The sequence below is a fragment of the Mustela erminea genome, chromosome 5 (genome assembly GCF_009829155.1).
Source record: "Mustela erminea isolate mMusErm1 chromosome 5, mMusErm1.Pri, whole genome shotgun sequence".
In the NCBI taxonomy this organism is placed as follows: Eukaryota; Metazoa; Chordata; class Mammalia; order Carnivora; family Mustelidae; genus Mustela; species Mustela erminea.
Window position 1 is genome coordinate 65341980 of NC_045618.1, and position 19922 is coordinate 65361901.

General features: G+C 53.2%; 1 protein-coding gene across 6 annotated transcripts in view; it reads left to right on the forward strand.

Moving 5' to 3' along the window:
* The window catches only part of DUOX1 (dual oxidase 1), a 33311-nt gene that overhangs the window by 4967 nt on the left and 8422 nt on the right, over window positions 1-19922 (forward strand). For 2 of the 6 annotated variants that reach the window (XM_032343573.1, XM_032343572.1), the window contains 24 exons: window positions 123-287; window positions 2042-2229; window positions 2370-2571; window positions 2705-2871; window positions 3276-3336; window positions 3507-3603; window positions 4804-4894; window positions 5884-5986; window positions 6240-6412; window positions 7560-7735; window positions 7901-8019; window positions 8572-8709; window positions 9379-9492; window positions 10221-10420; window positions 11043-11228; window positions 13336-13561; window positions 13831-13924; window positions 14190-14365; window positions 16410-16479; window positions 16854-16979; window positions 17526-17704; window positions 17870-18100; window positions 18638-18737; window positions 19040-19089. In XM_032343573.1, the coding sequence (XP_032199464.1) occupies window positions 123-287; window positions 2042-2229; window positions 2370-2571; window positions 2705-2871; window positions 3276-3336; window positions 3507-3603; window positions 4804-4894; window positions 5884-5986; window positions 6240-6412; window positions 7560-7735; window positions 7901-8019; window positions 8572-8709; window positions 9379-9492; window positions 10221-10420; window positions 11043-11228; window positions 13336-13561; window positions 13831-13924; window positions 14190-14365; window positions 16410-16479; window positions 16854-16979; window positions 17526-17704; window positions 17870-18100; window positions 18638-18737; window positions 19040-19089 (3432 nt within the window). Of the gene's footprint in view, window positions 1-122; window positions 288-2041; window positions 2230-2369; window positions 2572-2704; window positions 2872-3209; window positions 3337-3506; window positions 3604-4803; window positions 4895-5883; window positions 5987-6239; window positions 6413-7559; window positions 7736-7900; window positions 8020-8571; window positions 8710-9378; window positions 9493-10220; window positions 10421-11042; window positions 11229-13335; window positions 13562-13830; window positions 13925-14189; window positions 14366-16409; window positions 16480-16853; window positions 16980-17525; window positions 17705-17869; window positions 18101-18637; window positions 18738-19039; window positions 19090-19922 lie in introns of those variants that run through there. The other 4 variants (XM_032343574.1, XM_032343575.1, XM_032343576.1 and 1 more) reach the window with 4 other exon arrangements.

The window sequence follows — 19922 nt, forward strand, 5'->3', positions numbered from 1 at the left end:
CCAGCAAAGGCTCATCCATTCTTAAGGTTTTAGGATCTGTGGTATGGAGGGAAGCCTGGGAGAGAGGGGGTAAGGGAGCCCCACTGAGGATTTATCTTTGTCCCTACTCCCTCCTACCCCAGGCTCTCGGCTTCAGCGCCTGGTCCCAGCCAGCTATGCAGATGGTGTGTACCAGCCCTTGGGAGAACCCCACCTGCCCAACCCCAGAAAGCTCAGCAACACTGCCATGAGGGGCCCTGCAGGGCAGGCCTCCCTACGAAACCGAACAGTGCTGGGAGTCTTCTTTGGTGAGGCCCTCTACCTCTGGGGGAGGGCAGCCAGTAGGGTTGGCTGGACACCTCTATGTCTGAGTGGGGAGTCAGGGAGTGAGGGAGAGAAGTGATGGAGGATCTTAGAAATGCAGGTGAGAGATGGAGGGAAAGGCAATGAGATGGGGTAATCTTACCCAAAACTGGATTTGCCTCTTGGAGGGTATTGAGCTAAAAGACACAACCAAGCCAAGAATAGGAAGAGTTTTATTTAGAACAAGTAGGGGAGAACATGGAGTATATTTCTCAAAGCAGTGTCTTCCTGAATAACAAAACTGAGGAAGTTTTAAGCTAAGGGTCCTATGGATTCATGAAGGCACTTGTACAATGGGGAATTCCCCCTAGAATTTAGGCAAAAGTCATCTGGGAATGACAGAGTCCAGGGCTTTTTTTTTTTTTTAAACAATTTTCTTTCAGGACACCTGGGTGGCTCAGTGGGTGAAAGCCTCTGACTTCGGCTCAGATCATGGTCTCAGGGTCCTGGGATTGAGCCACGCATGGCATCGGGCTCTCTGCTCAGCAGGAAGCCTGCTTTCCCCTTTCTCTCTGCCTACTTGTGATCTCTCTGTCAAATAAATAAATAAATAAATAAATAAATAAATAAAATTGTCCAAAAAACCCCAATTTTCTTTCTTTCTTTCTTTCTTTCTTTCTTTCTTTCTTTTTTTTCAGATTTTGTTTGTTTGACAGACAAAGATCACAAGCAGGCAGAGAGGCAGGCAGAGAGAGATGGGGAAGCAGGCTCCCTGCTGAGCAGAGAGCCCCATGTGAGACTTGATTCCAGGACCCTGGGATCATGACCTGAGCCAACAGCAGAGGCTTTAACCCACTGAGTCACCCAGGCGCCCCCAGAGTCCAGGTTTTAATTGATGGAACTCACAAGGGCTAGCAAGGGTTGGCATCAATTGTCTGCCTTTAATTGATCTGATATCTGAGTGGGCAAAGGGGTTTTAATCCTGCAAAGATAACTCAAGAATGTGCTTTGGGCAAGTAGTCATAAATCACAAGATGTCTGGGGCCTAAAATGACTTTTCTTAAGTCAATAAAGCTATGTCTTATATTTCTTTTTCTGGGGAAGAAAAAGTACAGGGAGAAAGTCTGGTTGGGGGAGGCATAAATTTGTCCCACATTGAGCTGTTGATGGGACTGCAGGTAAAGACAGGAATATGACAATGATCTGGTAGGGACTCTTGGTGGGACCCTATTCTCACTCTTTGCCCCTGTGACTCCTAGGACAGTCTCAGGGCAGGGTTTTTATTTTGGCAAGAGGGTTGGTGGGTGGAGTGTCAAAATGGGGGTGCTAGAGTGGTTGGCCAGACCCCAGTGACTGTGGGTTGCTGCTACCAGCAGGAATGCCAGGTTCGTGCTGGCCACCCAGGGTGTCTCTATTTGATTCCCAGTGTCCAGTGTTGCAGTGAGACTGGGAGATTCTCTGTGTGGGCTGCTCTCAGATGCATGTTGGAGCAGGTGTTCCCAGCCCGACTGCCTAGGCACACTCACCAGGGCACCTCCCAGTTACCAAGGAGAAGACCAAACTGGCAATGAAAACAGTTTGGACCAGGGTGTAACAAAGGACTGGGAAGGGTGAAGGAGGTCAAGACTTGGGCTTGCCAAGACTGGCTGAGGAGTCTTTTGAAGCTTCAGGGGAAGTTGGGGAAGGCTTATAGATACTTGATGAAGAAGAGAGAATGGTCCTTAGCTGGTCCTTGCCCACCCTCCCCTGTTGCGGACAGGCTACCACGTGCTCTCGGACCTGGTGAGCGTGGAGACCCCCGGCTGCCCAGCCGAGTTCCTCAACATCCACATCCCGCCCGGCGACCCGGTGTTCGACCCCGACCGGCGCGGGGACGTGGTCCTCCCCTTCCAGAGGAGCCGCTGGGACCCCGAGACCGGACGGAGCCCCAGTAATCCCCGCGACCTGGTGAGACTAGGCGGCCGGGGTCGCGGGGTCGCGGCCCGACAGGGCGGGGTGGGGCTCCCACCCCCTCGCCCACCCACACCCGCTTCCGCTCGCCCACCCCCGGCTCACCCTGGCGGCTCACCGTCTTCGTGCCCCTGCAGAGCAACGAGGTGACAGGCTGGCTGGACGGCAGCGCCATCTATGGCTCCTCGCACTCCTGGAGCGACGCGCTGCGGAGCTTCTCCGGGGGGCAGCTGGCGTCGGGGCCCGACCCCGCCTTCCCCCGGGACGCGCAAAGCCCCCTGCTCATGTGGACTGCGCCCGACCCGGCCACCGGACAGCGCGGGCCCCGGGGGCTGTACGGTGAGGCGGCGGGGCGGGCTGCGGCGGCCGGGGCGCGGGGCGGGCCGGGGCGGGCCGGGGCGGGCTTCGGGCGGCCACACTGGCGGTCAGTCCGCCGCTCACGTCCTCCCCTGCGGCCCCGCGTCGCGTGCAGCCTTCGGGGCGGAGCGAGGGAACCGCGACCCCTTCCTGCAGGCGCTGGGCCTGCTGTGGTTCCGCTACCACAACCTGTGCGCGCAGCGGCTGGCCCGCGAGCACCCGCAGTGGGGGGACGAGGAGCTGTTCCAGCACGCGCGCAAGAGGGTTATCGCCACCTACCAGGTCAGTCACACGCCCCGTCCCCGCCTCCCCCCGCTCGGTAACCCGTCCCCGCCCCACACACTGCCCGCTGCTGCGCGGGAGACTCCGCTGCCCCGCAGAGCCCTCCATCCTCACACAAACAGCCCCCAGAACTGGAGCTAACGTCTAGGAATGGACCCCGAAGATGAGGAGCAGGCCAAGGGCCATTATACACGAGACTTGGCTGTGGTTATTAGTTATTAGGGCACTGTCATCCCATGTTCTCAGTGGGGGACAGGCCTCTGCCCCTGTCCTGTTGGGGTTGCTTCCCTCTTGACTGCCCCTGCCTGGCCCTCACCTCCCACCTAAGCCTTCCTTGGGCTCAGACCGCTCTCAGCATGGCTGCTCCAGCACTTGCCTCGCTTTTGCCCTGTCTTGACCCTCAGAACATAGCTCTGTATGAGTGGCTGCCCAGCTTCCTGCAGAAAACACCCCCAAAGTATGCAGGTGAGGGGAGTATGCAGGTGAGGGGATGTGGAGGGAGAATGGGGGAGCTAGCAGGAGTTTTTTGGATGGGGGAGAGAGGTGCAGAGGGAGCGGGGAGAAAAGGAGGGGTAGGAGGGTGGGTGGTTTAAGGGCTAAATGTTACTGTCCTCTCTCTTCTCCTCTTCCCCCAGGATACCGCCCTTTCCTGGATCCCAGCATCTCCCCAGAGTTCCTGGCGGCCTCTGAGCAGTTCTTCTCCACCTTGGTGCCTCCTGGCATCTACATGAGGTGAAGGCAAAGCATAAACGTCTGTGTGTTAGGAGGAATGGGGATGTCATTTGAGAAAAATCTGCCCTCAGGAGCCCTCAGGAGCCCTCAGGAAAGGATTATCAGTCTGAAGTGTGCTAATTTCCCCAGAGAACAGTGAATTTGGAGGGGGGAGAAAATTGTTTAAAAAGACATCATGTGGTCTTGAAGCACTTTGTGTCCATTTTCCTACAGCTGGTGTATGTATAACCCCCCAATTAAACACGAGCTAATTGAGGCTTAGAGGGTGAGTCACAAACCCTCCTGGTCTGAAACTTAGGTCTTGACACTACATTGGGGGCATTTGTAGCTATAAGCACAGGACCTGGGTCTTGTAAGCCTTTCTAGGGAATTATAATTTAAAAAGTGTGAGAGCTGAAGAAAAACTTTGACTCCAAAATAATGAAAAGCGAACTTTAAACTAAAAATATACATATTTAATTAAATGTATATGGAACAAAACATCAGTTTATTTTTTATAATTGCATTATAATTTGAAACAATTTGTTGGTTAGGAGCACCTGGTGGTTCAGTCAGTTAAGTGGCTGCCTTCAGCTCAGGTCATGATCCAAGGGTCCTGTGATGGAGTGCTGCATCAGGCTCTCTGCTCAGTGGGGAGTCTGCTTCTCCCTCTCCCTCTACACCTCCCCCCCCCCGCTTATACTCTCTCTCTCTCTCACTCTCTCTGTCAAATAAATAAATAAAATCTTTTTAAAAAATTCATAGGTTTGACTTTCTTACTCTGGAACAATTTTTAGATATGCCTAATGATAGCCAAGAAATCATAGCAGTTGACTTATCCATAGACAAGTAATTTCAAAAAAACAATTAAAAATCCTTTTAAAATCTTTTAACTTACATATATATGTGTATATATATATATATATATTTTTTTTTTTTTTTAATGAATTCTGTCTTTGGGAATTGGGAGAGAAGAGGTACTCTGAATAGAGCCCCATGTTTATGTGTGTGTGTGTGTATCAGTATACACACACACACACACGCACACACACACACACACACACACAGAAATGGAGAAAGAGATGAGGAGGGGAAGCATGTGGATGCTTTGGGTACATTTTTAAATGTTTACAATGGCCTGGCCTCTGGCTATATCTAGTCCTGGAGACCAGCACTGACCCTATGGCCTAAGCCATCATGCCCCCACTCTTTGCATTTCAGAAATGCCAGTTGTCACTTCCAGGAGGTCATCCGTACGAACTCAAGTACCTCCAGAGCTCTCCGGGTCTGCAACAGCTACTGGAGCCGAAAGGTCAGCACCGGGGGCACATATGTGGGTGTGTGTGGGTGTGTGTGGTATGTGTGTATGTGTGTGCATGCATTTGTGTGCATCTGTGTCTGAGGTATGTGATGCAGGTGGGCAGTAGGGCCGAGGGAGCCGGTGTACATGCTCAAAAACCAATCCTCCACCTCCACCTGAGGGCTGTGTGAGGGACAGCGAGGCCTATGCAGGTGTGGCACTACATTCATTGCTTCCTTGTGGGTTTTTCTTCTCCTTTGTCAGCTCTGAGCCCCTTGTAGGCCTTGGAGTACCCCAGCCATCCCACCCCTCCCCCCAAGGAAATGTCCCAGTGAGACATACCTAAGGCAGTGTGTGAATGTGTATGTTGAGGGGCGAGCAAGGAGGAAGAAAGAATTCTGAGATTATCAGGGATAATCTGTCCCTCTCAAACCAGGTCAGTGTGGGTGAAGAGCATTGACAATAATTTAAAGCAAAATCTTATACTTTGTGTAGAGAAGAAGAGAGGTGGGAGGAAAAGGGAGAAGAGGAAAGCACAGGAGAAGAGTCACAGAGCTGAACTGAAGAAGACCTCAGTGTCCTCCTAATTGTTTTATTTTAATTTAACTTAAATTAATTTTATCCCTAATACCCTTTTTATTAAGGGGAAGGCACTGAGTTCAGAGAGGTCCTGTGATTTGCCCATGGTCATACACCTGTTCACTAACAGAGCAAAGACCAAGACCTAGATTTTCTAGTGCCTTTGTCGATCATATTGTCCATTCTCCTAAGTGGAAGTAAAGTTTTAGATCCCTTGTGTTTGTGGGGACTTGTCTCCCAGCAGCATGAGCTTTGGATGGGGACATCACTCACCCTGAGTGAGGAATCAACCAATGGAGGAGGAATGGCCTGCTACTTTCAGAGCAAACACCAGTACCGGGTGGGCCCAAGACATGCACTGTGGTGTGGGGAGATCCTGGCTGCTCAACCTTCAGCCCCGCCCTCTCTCCCCATTCCCAAAGCATCCAAACCTGCAAAGAGCTGAGGACGTGGATGCGCTGCTGCTGGGCATGGCCTCCCAGATCGCTGAGCGAGAGGACCATGTCGTGGTCGAGGATGTGCTTGGTGAGGCTGAGACTGTCCCTTCAGCCTGTGCCCTGCTGGTCCCTGGGTGGGTCTTCTGCTGGAGCTCCTGTGTCAGGGCAGAGAGGGTGCCTGGGGCTGGGAACCTGCACTCTTTAACTGCTGAGAGACCTAGTGACCATGGTTCCCTCTGTATGACTTTAGTCCCCCTGGGGCTGGTTGGAGCCTGGGTCCTGGGCTAGTGTTGCTGTGGTGGCCCTGAGCTCCCTCAGACCCTCCGCTATTTCATCCCCAGATTTCTGGCCTGGACCCCTGAAGTTTTCCCGCACAGACTACCTGGCTGCCTGCCTGCAGAGGGGCCGGGATCTGGGCCTGCCCTCTTACACCAAGGCCAGGGCAGCACTGGGTCTGGCTCCCGTTACCAGATGGCAGGACATCAACCCTGCACTCTCCCAGAACAACCACACCGTAAGGAGGGGTTGGGACCCAGAGGGCAGGGTGGGAAGGTGGAAGCACATTGGCCCAAGACAGGGAAGGCAGTCAGTGAGATACAAACACTAGAGACAAGTCCCTGGGGAGAGGGATGGGACTCACCCAGGTGGCATCCCAGTGTCATACACCACGATGGAAGTTACCAGACCAGCAGGATTTGGCAGTAGACCTTGTGACTCTGCCAATCTAGCAAATGTTTGTTGAGCATCTCTTGCATGCCAGGCACTTAATAGGCATTATCTCATTTGCTCTTCTAACAACCATCTGAGCAGGTGTAGAAGGTCCTTGACCCAGGGAAAAGCTGTACTATTTTACACTTTTTTGATACTCAAGCTGCCTTTGGGGAGTCAACTGTCACGCCCTGAGCTATCGCCTGGGCAAGCGACGTCGCTTGCCATCAACAGACCAGTTTTGGTCCCCTTACCCTCTTGGCATAGTGGCATTTCTACAGCTGCATGCTTGCTTTATTGTTTTTGTCCTTACTGTTTTATAAGATTGTTGAAAAGTGGAGAATTGAAAGGTTGATGAAGAAGCACTATGCACATGGGGCTTGTAAGCTTTATAAAATCAATATAAAGATAGGGATCACCGGGCACACCAAAAGTAGCAAATCTTTATCTTAACTGGGCCTTGCTGGAATTAAGCTGGGCAAATGTTTGTTTACATTGCAGAGAAAAGAACTAAAGTAAAGGTCAGGTAGAAAGTGCTGCTCATATAATGTTGAAGTCTGTCTCCAAAAAGAATGTATATGAAGGGATTTGGTTTTTAAGAATTTTTTTAGCTCTCAAGAATAGAAACCTTCTCTGATACATCCTTCTACCTTTCCAGCTTTTGTACTGATTTTGATCCTCAACTTTCATACCTTTTTGAGAACAATCCACATAGGGAACTGGCTGCCATTTTATTCCAACGTTCTAAAATAGGCAGCTGAGTCTGTGAGCGAGTTTCCATAAATGAGTTAACTTGTGTAAAGCACTCAGAATGGTGCCTGGGGCTTAATAAGTGAGTAATTGTCACTTTCATTTATTATTATCATCCCTGGGGCTGATCCCTGCAAACTACCTCTTTTCCCCAGGGTGGGTACCAGGTCCTTGCACTCACTGCTATCCCTTCTTGGCCCCAGGTGCTGGAGGCCATAGCTGCCCTGTACAACCAGGACCTGTCCCGGCTGGAGTTGCTCCCCGGGGGGCTCCTGGAGAGCCATGGAGATCCTGGCCCCCTCTTCAGCACCATCGTCCTTGACCAGTTTTTGCGGCTGCGGGATGGCGACCGCTACTGGTTTGAGAACACCAGGAATGGGTAAGGCCTGCCTGGGTCGCTTCCTCAGACTTCACCTTGGCCTGGGCCCCAGGCCCTCTGTGTATAATGTCAACAGCCCTGTGATTCCCAGCTGGCCTCCCCCTCTCCTTGGCCCCTCTGGAGCCCTGGGCTAGAGCAACATCTCCTCAACTCTCCCATCCCCAGGCTATTCACTGAGGAAGAAATCGCAGAGATCAGAAACACTTCCCTGTGGGATGTCCTAGTGGCTGTCACCAGGATGAACCCCAGTGCCCTGCAACCCAATGTCTTCTTCTGGCATACGGGTGAGTGGCCCGGGGGATGCTTGGAGTGGCCTGGGGTCTGGTGTCTCATCCCTCCTCAGCTGTGGGCCTGGTTCGGGTGTGGCTGGGCAGTAGACTTCAAGGAGGCAGTGAGTCACAGTTCTGCCCTTGGGAACTTTGGTTCTTGGCACCAAGGTGGCCACATGTGGCTGTGTAGTTTCCCTTCTGCACAACCCCAGGGGGTACCCAAGTGGGGGCAAGACTGAGACTCAGAGAGACCTAGGGAGGAGACTCGCATCTGCTGGGCTGAGCCTGGGGTGGGTGTAATATCAAGAAGGCCCAGTGCAGTTAGGATATCCTAATCCCACAGCTGTGACAAGGGAAGTGCTGTGTGTGTGTGTGTGTGTGTGTGTGTGTGTGTACATATGTGTGTGTGAGGGAGAGAATGACAAGGGTAAGCAGCTCCCATACCTCTGCTACGCAGAGCCCCCCCCCCCCACCCTATGTTTCCTGCTACCCTAACCTCCTCAGTGATTCTGTACCAGAGCCTCTGGTCCAGCACCCTCAGAACTCTAGCTTCCTCTGCCTCCCCAGGAGACCCCTGCCCGCAGCCAAGACAGCTCGGCACCGAAGGCCTGCCAGCCTGTGTTCCCTCCATCGTGCGCGACTATTTTGAAGGCAGTGGATTTGGCTTTGGGGTCACCATTGGGGCTCTCTGCTGCTTCCCCCTGGGTAAAAGTGATGGGCAGGGGGGTATTGGGTGAAATGCGAAAGCTGAAGGGTGGCAGTGGGGTGGTTTCATCTAGGACACTAACTATGCAGAGTACTGTTCCTTTGGGCGTATGATGAAAATATCAGAGCAGGAGGGGACGTGAGAAGTATCTGACCCGCAGATAAGTCAGCTTCTGGGAAATTTGCCTTTCTGTCCTCCTGGAGTCCTTCCAGGGCCCCGGTTGGTCAGGAGCCACAGGGAATCCAAATCTCACAGTTACTTGCAGGAGCCTGGGCCTGGGAAACTGTCCAAGGCAAACCCTGCCTGAAAATCAGTTGAGAACTAGCTGGGGCAGAGGCTTGAGACCTAGACTTTGGCATGGCCATGTGTGAGTCCACCAGGAGCATGGCAGAGCAGGTCCAGTCTCTGGCACAAGGACTCTGGCCTTAGTCTCCGGCTGGCAAGGGACCTGAGTGGTGGAAGCCGCAGAGGCTGTGCTGGTCTCTTGGAGGATACTCAAAGCTCCCTCCCCACCCCCAACCAGGGAGCTTCACAATTTGAAACAACTGAATGAGCTGACCTGAGAGGTGGGGAAAGCAAGGGGTCTTGCCTGTTAAAGGGGCCACTGATCTCTCCAGACCCCCCCCCCACCCCTTCCTCTGAACATCATCCTGCCTCTGCCCACTCAGTGAGCCTGCTTAGTGCCTGGATTGTTGCCCGGCTCCGAAGGAGAAATTTCAAGAGGCTCCAGGGTCAGGACCGCCAGAGCATCATGTCTGAGAAGCTCGTGGGGGGCGTGGAAGGTAGGTCTGAAGCTGCCAGGGAAGTTCAGGGGAGAACATAACTCAGAGCTGCAGACCACCCCCACCTCAGCAGCCTAAGGAAAAGGCCTCCCTTTTCTAGGCCTCCAGGCAGATGAGGGCAGGTGGGAAGAGCCATGGAGGCATCAGGTGGACTTTGGACCTGGACTCCTTCAACCTCCATAGAACCTCCCCATGGTCCCACAAAAAGTGGGTGTGATGGACTCATGGGGAGGAGTCACAGGGCCCTGACTACATTTCATAGGCTTCCCAGGACTCTTTAGAATCCTCGGCAATGGATGCTGTGTGGCATCTTACCCTGGAATTTCAGGCAACAGAGAAGAAATTAATGGAAGTCCAGAGTCACACTGATGAGGACTGGAATCTGGATTCCACCACTTGGGCTTTTGGGCCCTAGGCAGATTTTCTAATCCCTTTAAACCTATTTTTTTCTTATCTGTTAAACAGGAATAATAACAGCACTTATCTCACAGGTTTATGAAGATTAAATTAACTAGTTCACTCCAAGTGGTTGGTACAGTATTGGGCACACAGTAAATACTCAGAAAATGGTAGTTGTGCTTCACATGGGCTACAGGCACAGCAGGACTCTTGGGGAGGGGCCTCTGTACCTAAGAAGGGGCCAGGAGTTACAGAGGCCTTGACCTAACTCCAGCCTGAAGCCAGCCTCATTCATCCTGGCCCCAGCCGACCCAGCCCTGTCTCTCTAGCATTGGAATGGCAGGGCCACAAGGAGCCTTCCCGGCCTGTGCTGGTGCACCTGCAGCCCGGACAGATCTGCGTGGTGGACGGCAGGCTCTCTGTGCTCCGCACCATCCAGCTGCGGCCCCCGCAGCAGGTCAACCTCATCTTATCTGGCAACCGTGGACGCCGTGCCCTGCTGCTCAAGATCCCCAAGGAGTATGACCTGGTAAGGCCCAGCTGGTCCCATTCCTGGGCCACAGCCAGGGAGGCAGCCCGGTGGAAGGGAAGGAGCACTGAATCAGGAAGGGTTTCCAGCTTCTAATCCCAGGCTATAGTACCTGATAGAGAGAGAAACATGAACACGTTTTTCCGGCTCTGGGCCTGTGGGGTGACGCGATCTCCCCAGTGCCACCTTCTTCCTGCGCAGTCTTCCCCCCCTTTCTAAGGATGCCCCAGTGGGCCCTAGCTGGGAGTCCTTGGAAGAAGTCAGGCCCTCTTCCCTGCCCTCTGATTATAGGATCTAGTGAATTGTTAAAGATTTTGGAGAGGAACTCAATCAGAGGCTGGTTTTCAGCTATCTGACTCCCGGTCCCTTCCATCATCTCTCCTCCCTGCCTTCCCTTCTCTTCTCCAGTGCGAACAGAGAGGGAAGGATGGCTGCAGACATGTGTATCTGAAGGCAGTCTCTGCACCTATAAGCGAGCCCAGAACCCCACTGAGCCCAGGACAGAACAGTAAATTCCTTTTGTAAGGGCACTCTTTCCAGCGGCCTCCGACAGAACTCACGCAAAGCTCCTGGCCCCAGGAGGCCTCCACAAAGTGTTGCTCTCCCTGTCACCACTCCGTAGGTGCTGCTATTTAACGTGGAGGAGGAGCGGCAGGTGCTAGTGGACAACCTCCGGGCGGCCCTGAAGGAGAGCGGGCTGAGGTTCCAGGAGTGGGAGCTTCGGGAGCAGGAGCTGATGAGGGCGGCTGTGACGAGAGAGCAGCGGAGCCACCTCCTGGAGACCTTCTTCAGGCACCTCTTCTCCCAGGTATGTAGCTAGGCTCGGGTCTATCCATGCATGTCTGCTTGTGGTTGTGCCCTTGCCTGCATGCGGCCATGGGGTGACTCCAGGGAAAGTCAGGAGCCCTGACACTGATAATCAGGCCTACCGCATTTTTGGCCCAATCCCCTGGCCTTTCTGTAAGGAGATGCTCTGACGCCTACCTGTGCGACTCCGGGGAGGGCACGTCAGAAGTTTATCTGCATGTGTCACTCAGCTTTCTCCTCAGGACTGTCCAGCCTTTCTGCCCTCACTTAACTCATTCTGACTAAAAGGCCGCAGGAAGCCCGGGTCAGTGTGGGGGCAGTGAGGGCCTTTGGTCCCCCCTTCCTTGGTGGAATGCTGCTGCCAGAGGCCTTCATGGGGCTTTGGTGCTCACTTTGCATACTTCCAGGAACTACTGAGAGGATGTGGGAAAACAAGCCAGGAAGAGAAATGCAAGGACTCAAGTCCCTATCAGACACAGAAATAAAGTAGCCTGGGTCCAGGAGGGTGGAGAGGAGAAGCTTGGTAGAGATAAGATCCATCCAGCCCAGGTTCCACGCAAGGACTCTGTCCTGCCTCTGGGAAGAAAGAACAGCCACAGAAGGGAAGATAACAAGCACGGAATGATGGCTACAAAACAGCTAAGAGCTAAGCAGTGTAGGAGTTCAGCAAAGGTAGTGAGTCTTCAGGCTGGTGGACAGTCATGGTTCGGGTCCCATTTGGTGAGAACTTAAAAAGAGGTGGAAAATTTTTGCTCAGAGGAAAGGAGCAGGAGGGACTGCACAGTGGTGCCCAGTAGAAAGGCAAACAATTAATGTTTGAGGAGAAGGAGCAGGGTTGGCTGGCCTGGGAGAAGATTTGTGAGGGAAGCGGCCAATTAATGGTCATTTACAATGTGCCAGGCACAGGTCTTTTGTCATTTACTCCCCAAGCCCATTGAACTGGAGTATGCACTAGAATGGAGGGATCCCCAGGAGAGGAGACTCATTGCGAGGGCCTGGGGGGGCCAGAGCACCTCTACTCAGTTGGGGACCCATCGGGACTACAGGGACTCCTTGTGCTGGGGGTGCGAGAGTGGGCTACTATGACTTGGGGGTAGCTGCCAACCCTCTCTATCTGCACAGTGCTTCCAGTTTTCAACACATTTTCCACACAGTTTCTCTTGTTGATTCTCACAATAGCCCTGTCAGACAAGTAGGGCACATAAGGAAAATGAAGGCCAGACAACTGGAGAGACTTGCCTGTGGTCACACAGCAAGTGGGTGGCAGAGCTGGGACAGGAACCCGGTCTTTTGCCTCTAGCCCCAGGCTCTTTCCACTAAAGCTCCTTGTTTTGAAGCAACAAGGTTTGCCTCATGAAATCATAGCCAAGTTTGGACCGGGGGCTCCCGGTTGACAGGCAGGAGAAACAGGTCCTGTGGCCTGAGGCCTGCCTCCTTCCCCCACTGCCTGTTCTGATGCTCGGAAAGCTCCTGGATGCGCTGCAGATAGCCCACTGTGAGAACTCTCCTTTCCCAATCCCAGCTTTTTCTCAACTCAGCTGAGGCTTCTCTTTTCTTTTCTTTTTTTCGAGTCAAAACTCCTTTGGGTGTAGGAGCAAGCTTGTACTGACAAAGGATCAGTTGATTGAGGCTACAGTGATATCTCAGGAATTCCAAAGGGAGGATTGTGTCCTGGCCTGGAAGGGGCAAGGAAAGGGAGAGTTGCCAGCCAGCAGGGTCACTTACTTCTCTCCCTTAGCCTGCCTGGTTTTCTCTGTATGTTTACTTCCCTCTGTCTGTGTCTCTGAGCACTTGGAAGAACATGGTGGTCCACAGCTTCTGAGTTTTCTTGTGCTCAGGTCAAGACAGACCTGGGACCTCTTAGTCCCATTCCACATCGCCTGCTTGGATCAAGTGTGCGTCCCTGATCCACCCAGCTACCATAGAGGACCAGAGCTCTGTAGAACAAATGGCCCTAGGGACCACCTGCAGGGCACAGGACAGGTGCTCAGGAGATGGTGGGGGGCAGACACTTGGAAAAGGCAGCTCCTATAAGCCTCAGCTGGACTTCAAATCAAGGATACCTTGTCTCCTTCTCTCTCCCTCCTTCTGCTACTGCCCGGGGGCAGGTGCTGGACATCGACCAGGCAGACGCAGGGACCCTGCCCCTGGACTCATCCCAGAAAGTACGGGAGGCCCTGACTTGCGAGCTGAGCAGAGCTGAGTTTGCCGAGTCCCTGGGCCTCAAGCCCCAGGACATGTTTGTGGAGTCCATGTTCTCCCTGGCCGACAAAGATGGCAATGGCTACCTGTCCTTCCGGGAGTTTCTGGACATCCTGGTGGTCTTCATGAAAGGTAGGGGAGAAGGGAGTAATCGTCCAGGTAGGCAGTAATAGAAGGGGCTAAAGACTGAGGCTGGAGGGTAGCTGACCCATTGGAGATGGGGAAGTGCCAGGCCAGGTCTCCAGCCACAGCAGGCATCTGGGAGCACCCAGGTAGAGATCAGGAAGCAGAGTGACCCCTTGTTGTGCTCAGCAGTGGGTCACACTCATGTGAGGCCCCTTCTGGCCAGCCTGGGGTTAGGCAGGTAGGTTGGGGCTCTCACAGGGTCCTCCTCCTCCCAGGCTCTCCTGAGGAGAAGTCTCGCCTTATGTTCCGCATGTATGACTTTGATGGGAATGGTCTCATTTCCAAGGACGAGTTCATCAGGATGCTGAGGTTGGTCCTGTGGGATGGCCAGAAGAGTGGGCCAGGACAGTGACTGCTGGAGGAAAGGAGTGGGGGCATGAAGGTGGGAACAGGAGGGTAAAGAGCAGGGGCCATATAGCCGAAGACTGTTATAAACTAGGAGGGGGCTTGGGATTTGGCCAGTTGGGGCCCTTCTGTATGGGCTCCGAAGGCCTGGTGGGATGGCCAGTAGGTCCTCTTGTCTAGGCCTCAAGCTCCTTTTCGGGGCCTGATGGCTTCCCTCCCCCATCCCCAGGTCCTTTATCGAGATCTCCAACAATTGCCTGTCCAAGGACCAGCTCACGGAGGTGGTGGAGTCCATGTTCCGGGAGTCTGGCTTTCAGGATAAGGAGGAGCTGACGTGGGAGGACTTCCATTTCATGCTGCGGGACCATGACAGCGAGCTCCGCTTCACGCAGCTCTGCGTCAAAGGTGGGGCGGCCTGGGCTTGGGGCTGACTGATGTAGCCATTAGACACAGCAGGCACAGTGCCTTGGGCCCACCTACTTTTAGAAGCCCGCAGAAATGTTTTAATCTCTTTAAAATCAGAAGAAGGAATAATAATAATGAATAGGTGGCAACATATCCAACCTGGATTATATCCTTCTATATACCAACATGACTGTAAAAAATATTTACCTTTTATAAATACATGTATTTACTTTTTTTTTTTTTTAAGGGCAGAAGTGGTTTAGTAAGTTGCCAGTGCCTAGGGCCCACAAGAGTCCTAATGCAGTTTTGCCCCAGGGGTGGGGGGGCAAGATCGGGATGGGGTGCAGGAACAGCAGATAAGATTCTGCCTCTCCCAGCTCTCTGTCAAAGCCCCTGCCCTGGGTGCCCAGCACCAGGGGAAACAGTGTCTCCCTATTACAGCCCTGGGCCATATTCACCTGAGCTACAGGGTTTGGTGGCAGGTGTTGATGGGGGGGAGGGGTGGCTCTGGTTTTGTTTGCCTTTATATTCCTTGTCTGTGTGCTCAGTTCATGTTTGCTTGAGTGCACGGAGACCCACTTCTGTTGTCCTTCCCCCTACTCCTGTCCCACTCAAGTCTGACTCAGGTGGGTGGGGGCTAGAGGGTGAGGAGGGGGCAGGTAGGGGGCAGGGTGAGGAGGGGGCAGGTAGCAGGACTCTGTGGCCTCCTCCAAGCTGTTAGAGTACCATTACATTGTCTCACTGGGGCATGTTGAGACCAAACCCAGCCCCTCCCAGGATTACGAGAACATGGGGGAGTTGAGCAGCTCAGATCGGAGAGAGGGGCGAGTTGGGCAGGACAGAGCTGACACTCTGCTCAGGGCTTCCCTAGCCCGGGGCTGGAGAAGAGGTGCAGTGCAGTGCAGTGCAGACCCAGTACTCCCAATTCTCCTGCTTCTCACTTTTCCCAGGCAGCCAGGGCAGTAGGCACCTGGGCCTGAGGGCAGAGCAGGGGCAAGTGCCTGGAGATGAGCCCAGGCCAGAGTCCCAGGAACATCCAGCCCCTGGGCGGGAGGACCAGGCTGGGGGAGTGAGGATTATGTAGAAGAGTACCTCTGAGTCCTATCTTGTTTTGCTTTTAGTTGTTGTTGTGTCTTGCTGTTTCCTTCAGATTTACTATGAAACATTTTAAACATACCTACAGAAAAGGTACAAGAATAGCACAAGGATCATCCCTTTCCCTGTGCACCTAGATTTGCCTTTTGGTACCATTTTGCCCCTCAGTGCTCAGCCCAGACAGGCATAGCTGGCTCATGGGAGAGTATCTCCCTCCCCAGCATTTTATTATGAACATTTTTATTTTTTATTTATTTTTTAAAATTTATTTTTATTTATTTGTTTATTTATTTTTATTTATTTATTTTTATTTTATTTTTATTATTTTTATTTTTTTTAAGATTTTATTTATTTTCTGACAGACAGAGATCACAAGTAGGCAGAGAGGCATGCAGAGAGAGAGGGGGAAGCAGGCTCCCCGCTGAGCAGAGAGCCCGATGTGGGGCTCGATCCCTGGACCCTGGGATCACGACCTGAGCCAAAGGCAGAGGCTTTAACCCACTAAGCCACCAGGTGTCCCGGTTATGGACATTTTTAAACAGAGGAAGGTGGCAAGGATTTTATGGTGATCTCCATTTATGCACCTCCTAGGGCTACATTTAATTCCCAGTAGCTTTTAAGCTGGAGGGTTTAGCAGGGGTTTTGTGGCAGAATGGTCTCAGCAGGAAGATTGTACATAGTTCCTGAACTCTATCCCGTAAGCCTGGTTCCAGTTCCAGAAGTGGGGCTGAAGGTGGACATGCACCCAGGGGACACTGCCTGGCCAACTTTGTTTTAGGCCTTCTCCCTGCCCACTCATGGTTGGGACTGGGTCCCACTGGGAGCAGAGTTTAAGGCTGGGGCACCCAAAAGGCAAGGATACTGGCCAAGGACCCTCTATGGTATGGATATGGGGTGAATGCCAGGGCTTCCTGGGCTCTGGGCCCTGAGCTGCTGCTCTGCGTTACAGGGGTGGAGGTACCTGAAGTCATCAAGGACCTGTGCCGGAGAGCCTCCTACATCAGCCAGGAAAAGATCTGGTGAGCTCTCATTGGAGAATGTTGGAAGGAGGGCTGAGGTGGGAGGATGACTTTTCTCTCCCCTACCTGCCTATGTTGTGCCTTCACACAAATTAGAAAAAAGGGCTCCTCACTCTAGGCAGACATAGCCCTGCACCAGGAAGAGCCAAGAACCTGCTGGATTTCAGCCCTCACCTACTTCCTGGGTCAGATGACCTTGTGAAGGGCACCACTGTGTGTGTATCCCCAGGACATAACTCATTCTCTCTCTAGATCTCTAGAGAATCCTGCTTTCTCCTGGCTGAGAGCTCTGACCCCTCTGAAGACAGACCGGGGCAGCAGAGGATCAAGTGGCTCAGGTGGCCAAAATCCTCTCTCTCTCATTCCTGTTCTAGTCCCTCCCCCAGAGTGAGTGCTCGCTGTCCCCACAGCAACGCTGACGTGGAGTGGACAGCACAGAGACTGAAGTGCCCCATGGACACAGACCCTCCACAGGAGATCCGGCGGAGGTTTGGCAAGAAGTACGCCTGCTCCTCCCCTTAAGGCCAGGCAGGTCATTCATCCCTTCAGCATAAAGGGGTGTAGGCAGGAGGCAGGGTTCATGCCCAGGGAGATCATAGTCTGACAAGATGATCTGGTACATTGATAGAATGTCCCACTGATGACTGTTGTAATAGTGGTCAGAGCAAGGGGCTTCAGAGCTCAAGGAGGTTCTCACCTCTGCCTGGGAAGTCAAGGCAGGCTTCCGGGAAGAGGTGTCTTCTGAGCTTCCAGCAAAGGGTGAGAAGAGAGCAGGGTAAGAAGGGCCAGCTGCAGACTGGGAGGGGAGAGGGCTATCTGAGTGTGAGTGGGAACTGGGCTAGAGGAAGAGCATCCCCTGGGATAAACTGACCAAGTGAGCACTTGCAAGGCTGTCCCTACTCTGCTTGGAGAGTGTGGTAAAACCTTAGAGGGTCTGCACACTGTTTGGCTTGAGCAACTGATGGCCTTTCTTTGCTCTGGGAAGATGGGTGTGCACTGGGGGAGGGGGCACTCCATAGCCAGAGCCAAGATGTCCCATCTCCCAGGGTCACATCCTTCCAGCCTCTGCTGTTCACGGAGGCTCACCGGGAGAAGTTTCAGCGCAGCCGGCGCCACCAGACCTTGCAGCAGTTCAAGCGCTTCATCGAGAACTACCGCCGCCACATCGGCTGTGTGGCTGTGTTCTATGCCATTGCTGGGGGCCTCTTCCTGGAGCGTGCCTACTGTGAGTGTGGGCAGCCCTGCAGTCCCGGCTCCTGCGGGCCCAAGGGGACTTTTTGAACTTGAAGAGAGGCTCTGGGAGAGGTGGCCGGGGTGGGCCCTTAACCCGCCTCCGCAGCTCTCTGTCCTTTGCACTGCTGCCCTCTCACCCGCCTGGGCTCCCCGACAGACTATGCCTACCGGGCTCACCACACGGGCATCACGGACACCACCCGTGTGGGCATCATCCTGTCCCGGGGCACAGCCGCCAGTATCTCCTTCATGTTCTCCTACATCCTGCTCACCATGTGCCGCAACCTCATCACCTTCCTGCGAGAGACCTTCCTCCACCGTTACGTGCCCTTTGACGCCGCCGTGGACTTCCACCGGCTCATTGCCTCCACTGCCATCATCCTCACAGGTAGGGCCCTGCAGTCCCAGGGGTTCTGTCCACATCCTCCTGCACCCTGCTGCCTGCCCCTCTGCTCTCCTTCGTGCTTGAGTGTAAGCCCCAGATGTCCTTCTCAGAAGGATGGAGCTGACCCCATGGTGGTGTGAAGTGAGCCCAGGAGCCCCACATGCTCTCTTCCCATGCTCTCAGGGCCCCCTCACCAGCCTCTAGCTGACAAGTTACCCACACCCCAGAATGAGGGCACATCAATGCCTTCTTTCCCAGCTTTTATGTGGTAAAACGTACTCCTTGAGAGAAACCCAAAGAATGAACTTCCAATGGTATAATTTCAGATTCCTGTGGCTGTGCTCACAGATGGTATATATGGGGCATGGTGGAGGTGGGAGGGACAGGAGGATGATGAGAGACCAGAAGTGCAGACCCGTAAGGTCCTTCTTCAGGCCTCCAAGACTGGGTGGCTGGAGTCCTCCAACTTGGGCTGAATGGGTTGAGGGCCCCCACCAGGCCACCCCCTGACTCACTCCCACCCTGTCTGGTCTTCCTTAGTCTTGCACAGTGCGGGCCATGTGGTGAATGTGTACCTGTTCTCCATCAGCCCACTCAGCGTGCTTTCCTGCCTCTTTCCTGGACTCTTCCATGACGATGGGTGAGTGAGTGGGTGACTGTGTGTGTGCATGTGCATATGTGCGTGTATGTGTGCATATGTGCGTGCGTGCGTGCGTGTGTGTGTGTGTCAAGGTGGGGGATACTTTATGGAGCCAAATTTCCTTGGCTCAGAGGAGAGTGTCACCTTCCAAGCGATAGGACAAACAATGATCAGCCAGAGCCCTGGCCCCAAGTGGGCAGAAAGGGAGACTGGTGGCTGGGTTGGGGTGTTTCCTCTGGAAGATTCTTTCTGGAAGTCCCAGACATCTCTCAGCATCCTTCCTTGCTTTCCCTTCTCCACAGGTCTGAGTTTCCCCAGAAGTATCACTGGTGGTTCTTCCAGACTGTGCCAGGTGAAGAGTCCTCCCTACTCTGAATTTCTGGTTCTGGCTCTGAGCTCCTAGCTCTGGGTTCCAACTGCCATGAGGCAGCACTCACTCAGCTCTCAGCATGGGCCAGGCTCTGCCCTCTGGTCCCGAGGACTCTCCAGGGCAGTAAGAGCCTCTGCTTCCCAGTCCTTCTCCTGGGAGTTTGGCTGGGCTCCTGCCCCAACTCTGAACATCCTCTGCTGTGGTATGGGAGTGTTCCCCTCTCCCTACACCCCAACATACACACCTACCATGACAGTGGCTTTGAGGAATGCTATGCATGTTGGAGAGATGGGGCTTGTCAAACTAGACAGAGCCCTCCCCCCTTTGTAGTCTGTCTTGACAAGGGCTGTTTAGGGACATATCCCTAACTCCCCATAATCACCTATTTTAGAACTATTAGCTGTGAATCTATTCAGAAGCTTCTCAAACCTATTTATATTTTCAGTCTGTTTCCTCCTTGGGATAATACATTTTCTACACTCCTCTCTGTGAAACACAGTATTTTTTTTTCTTAAATCCTAAAACAATCTGCTTTGAACTTCAGAGTGCTTGCTAATTCCTGCACACTGGGATTTAGTGGGTAAGGCTGTGTTTATGCCCTCCTCTCTTTTCAGGCCTTTACAGGCTTTGGTTAGATCCCTTCTTAACCTCAGCTTTTCCATACTGCAGGGCTCTAATCTTCTTAATTTCTGCCTCTCTCCTCCTTGACACTTGAGAGGCCATTCTCTGTCCTCATATTCCCATCCTGAATCTAGTATTGCTCTCTTGTGTACCCCAGGCCTGGGATCCCCTGTGAGAGGAGGGTCCTCCCACCA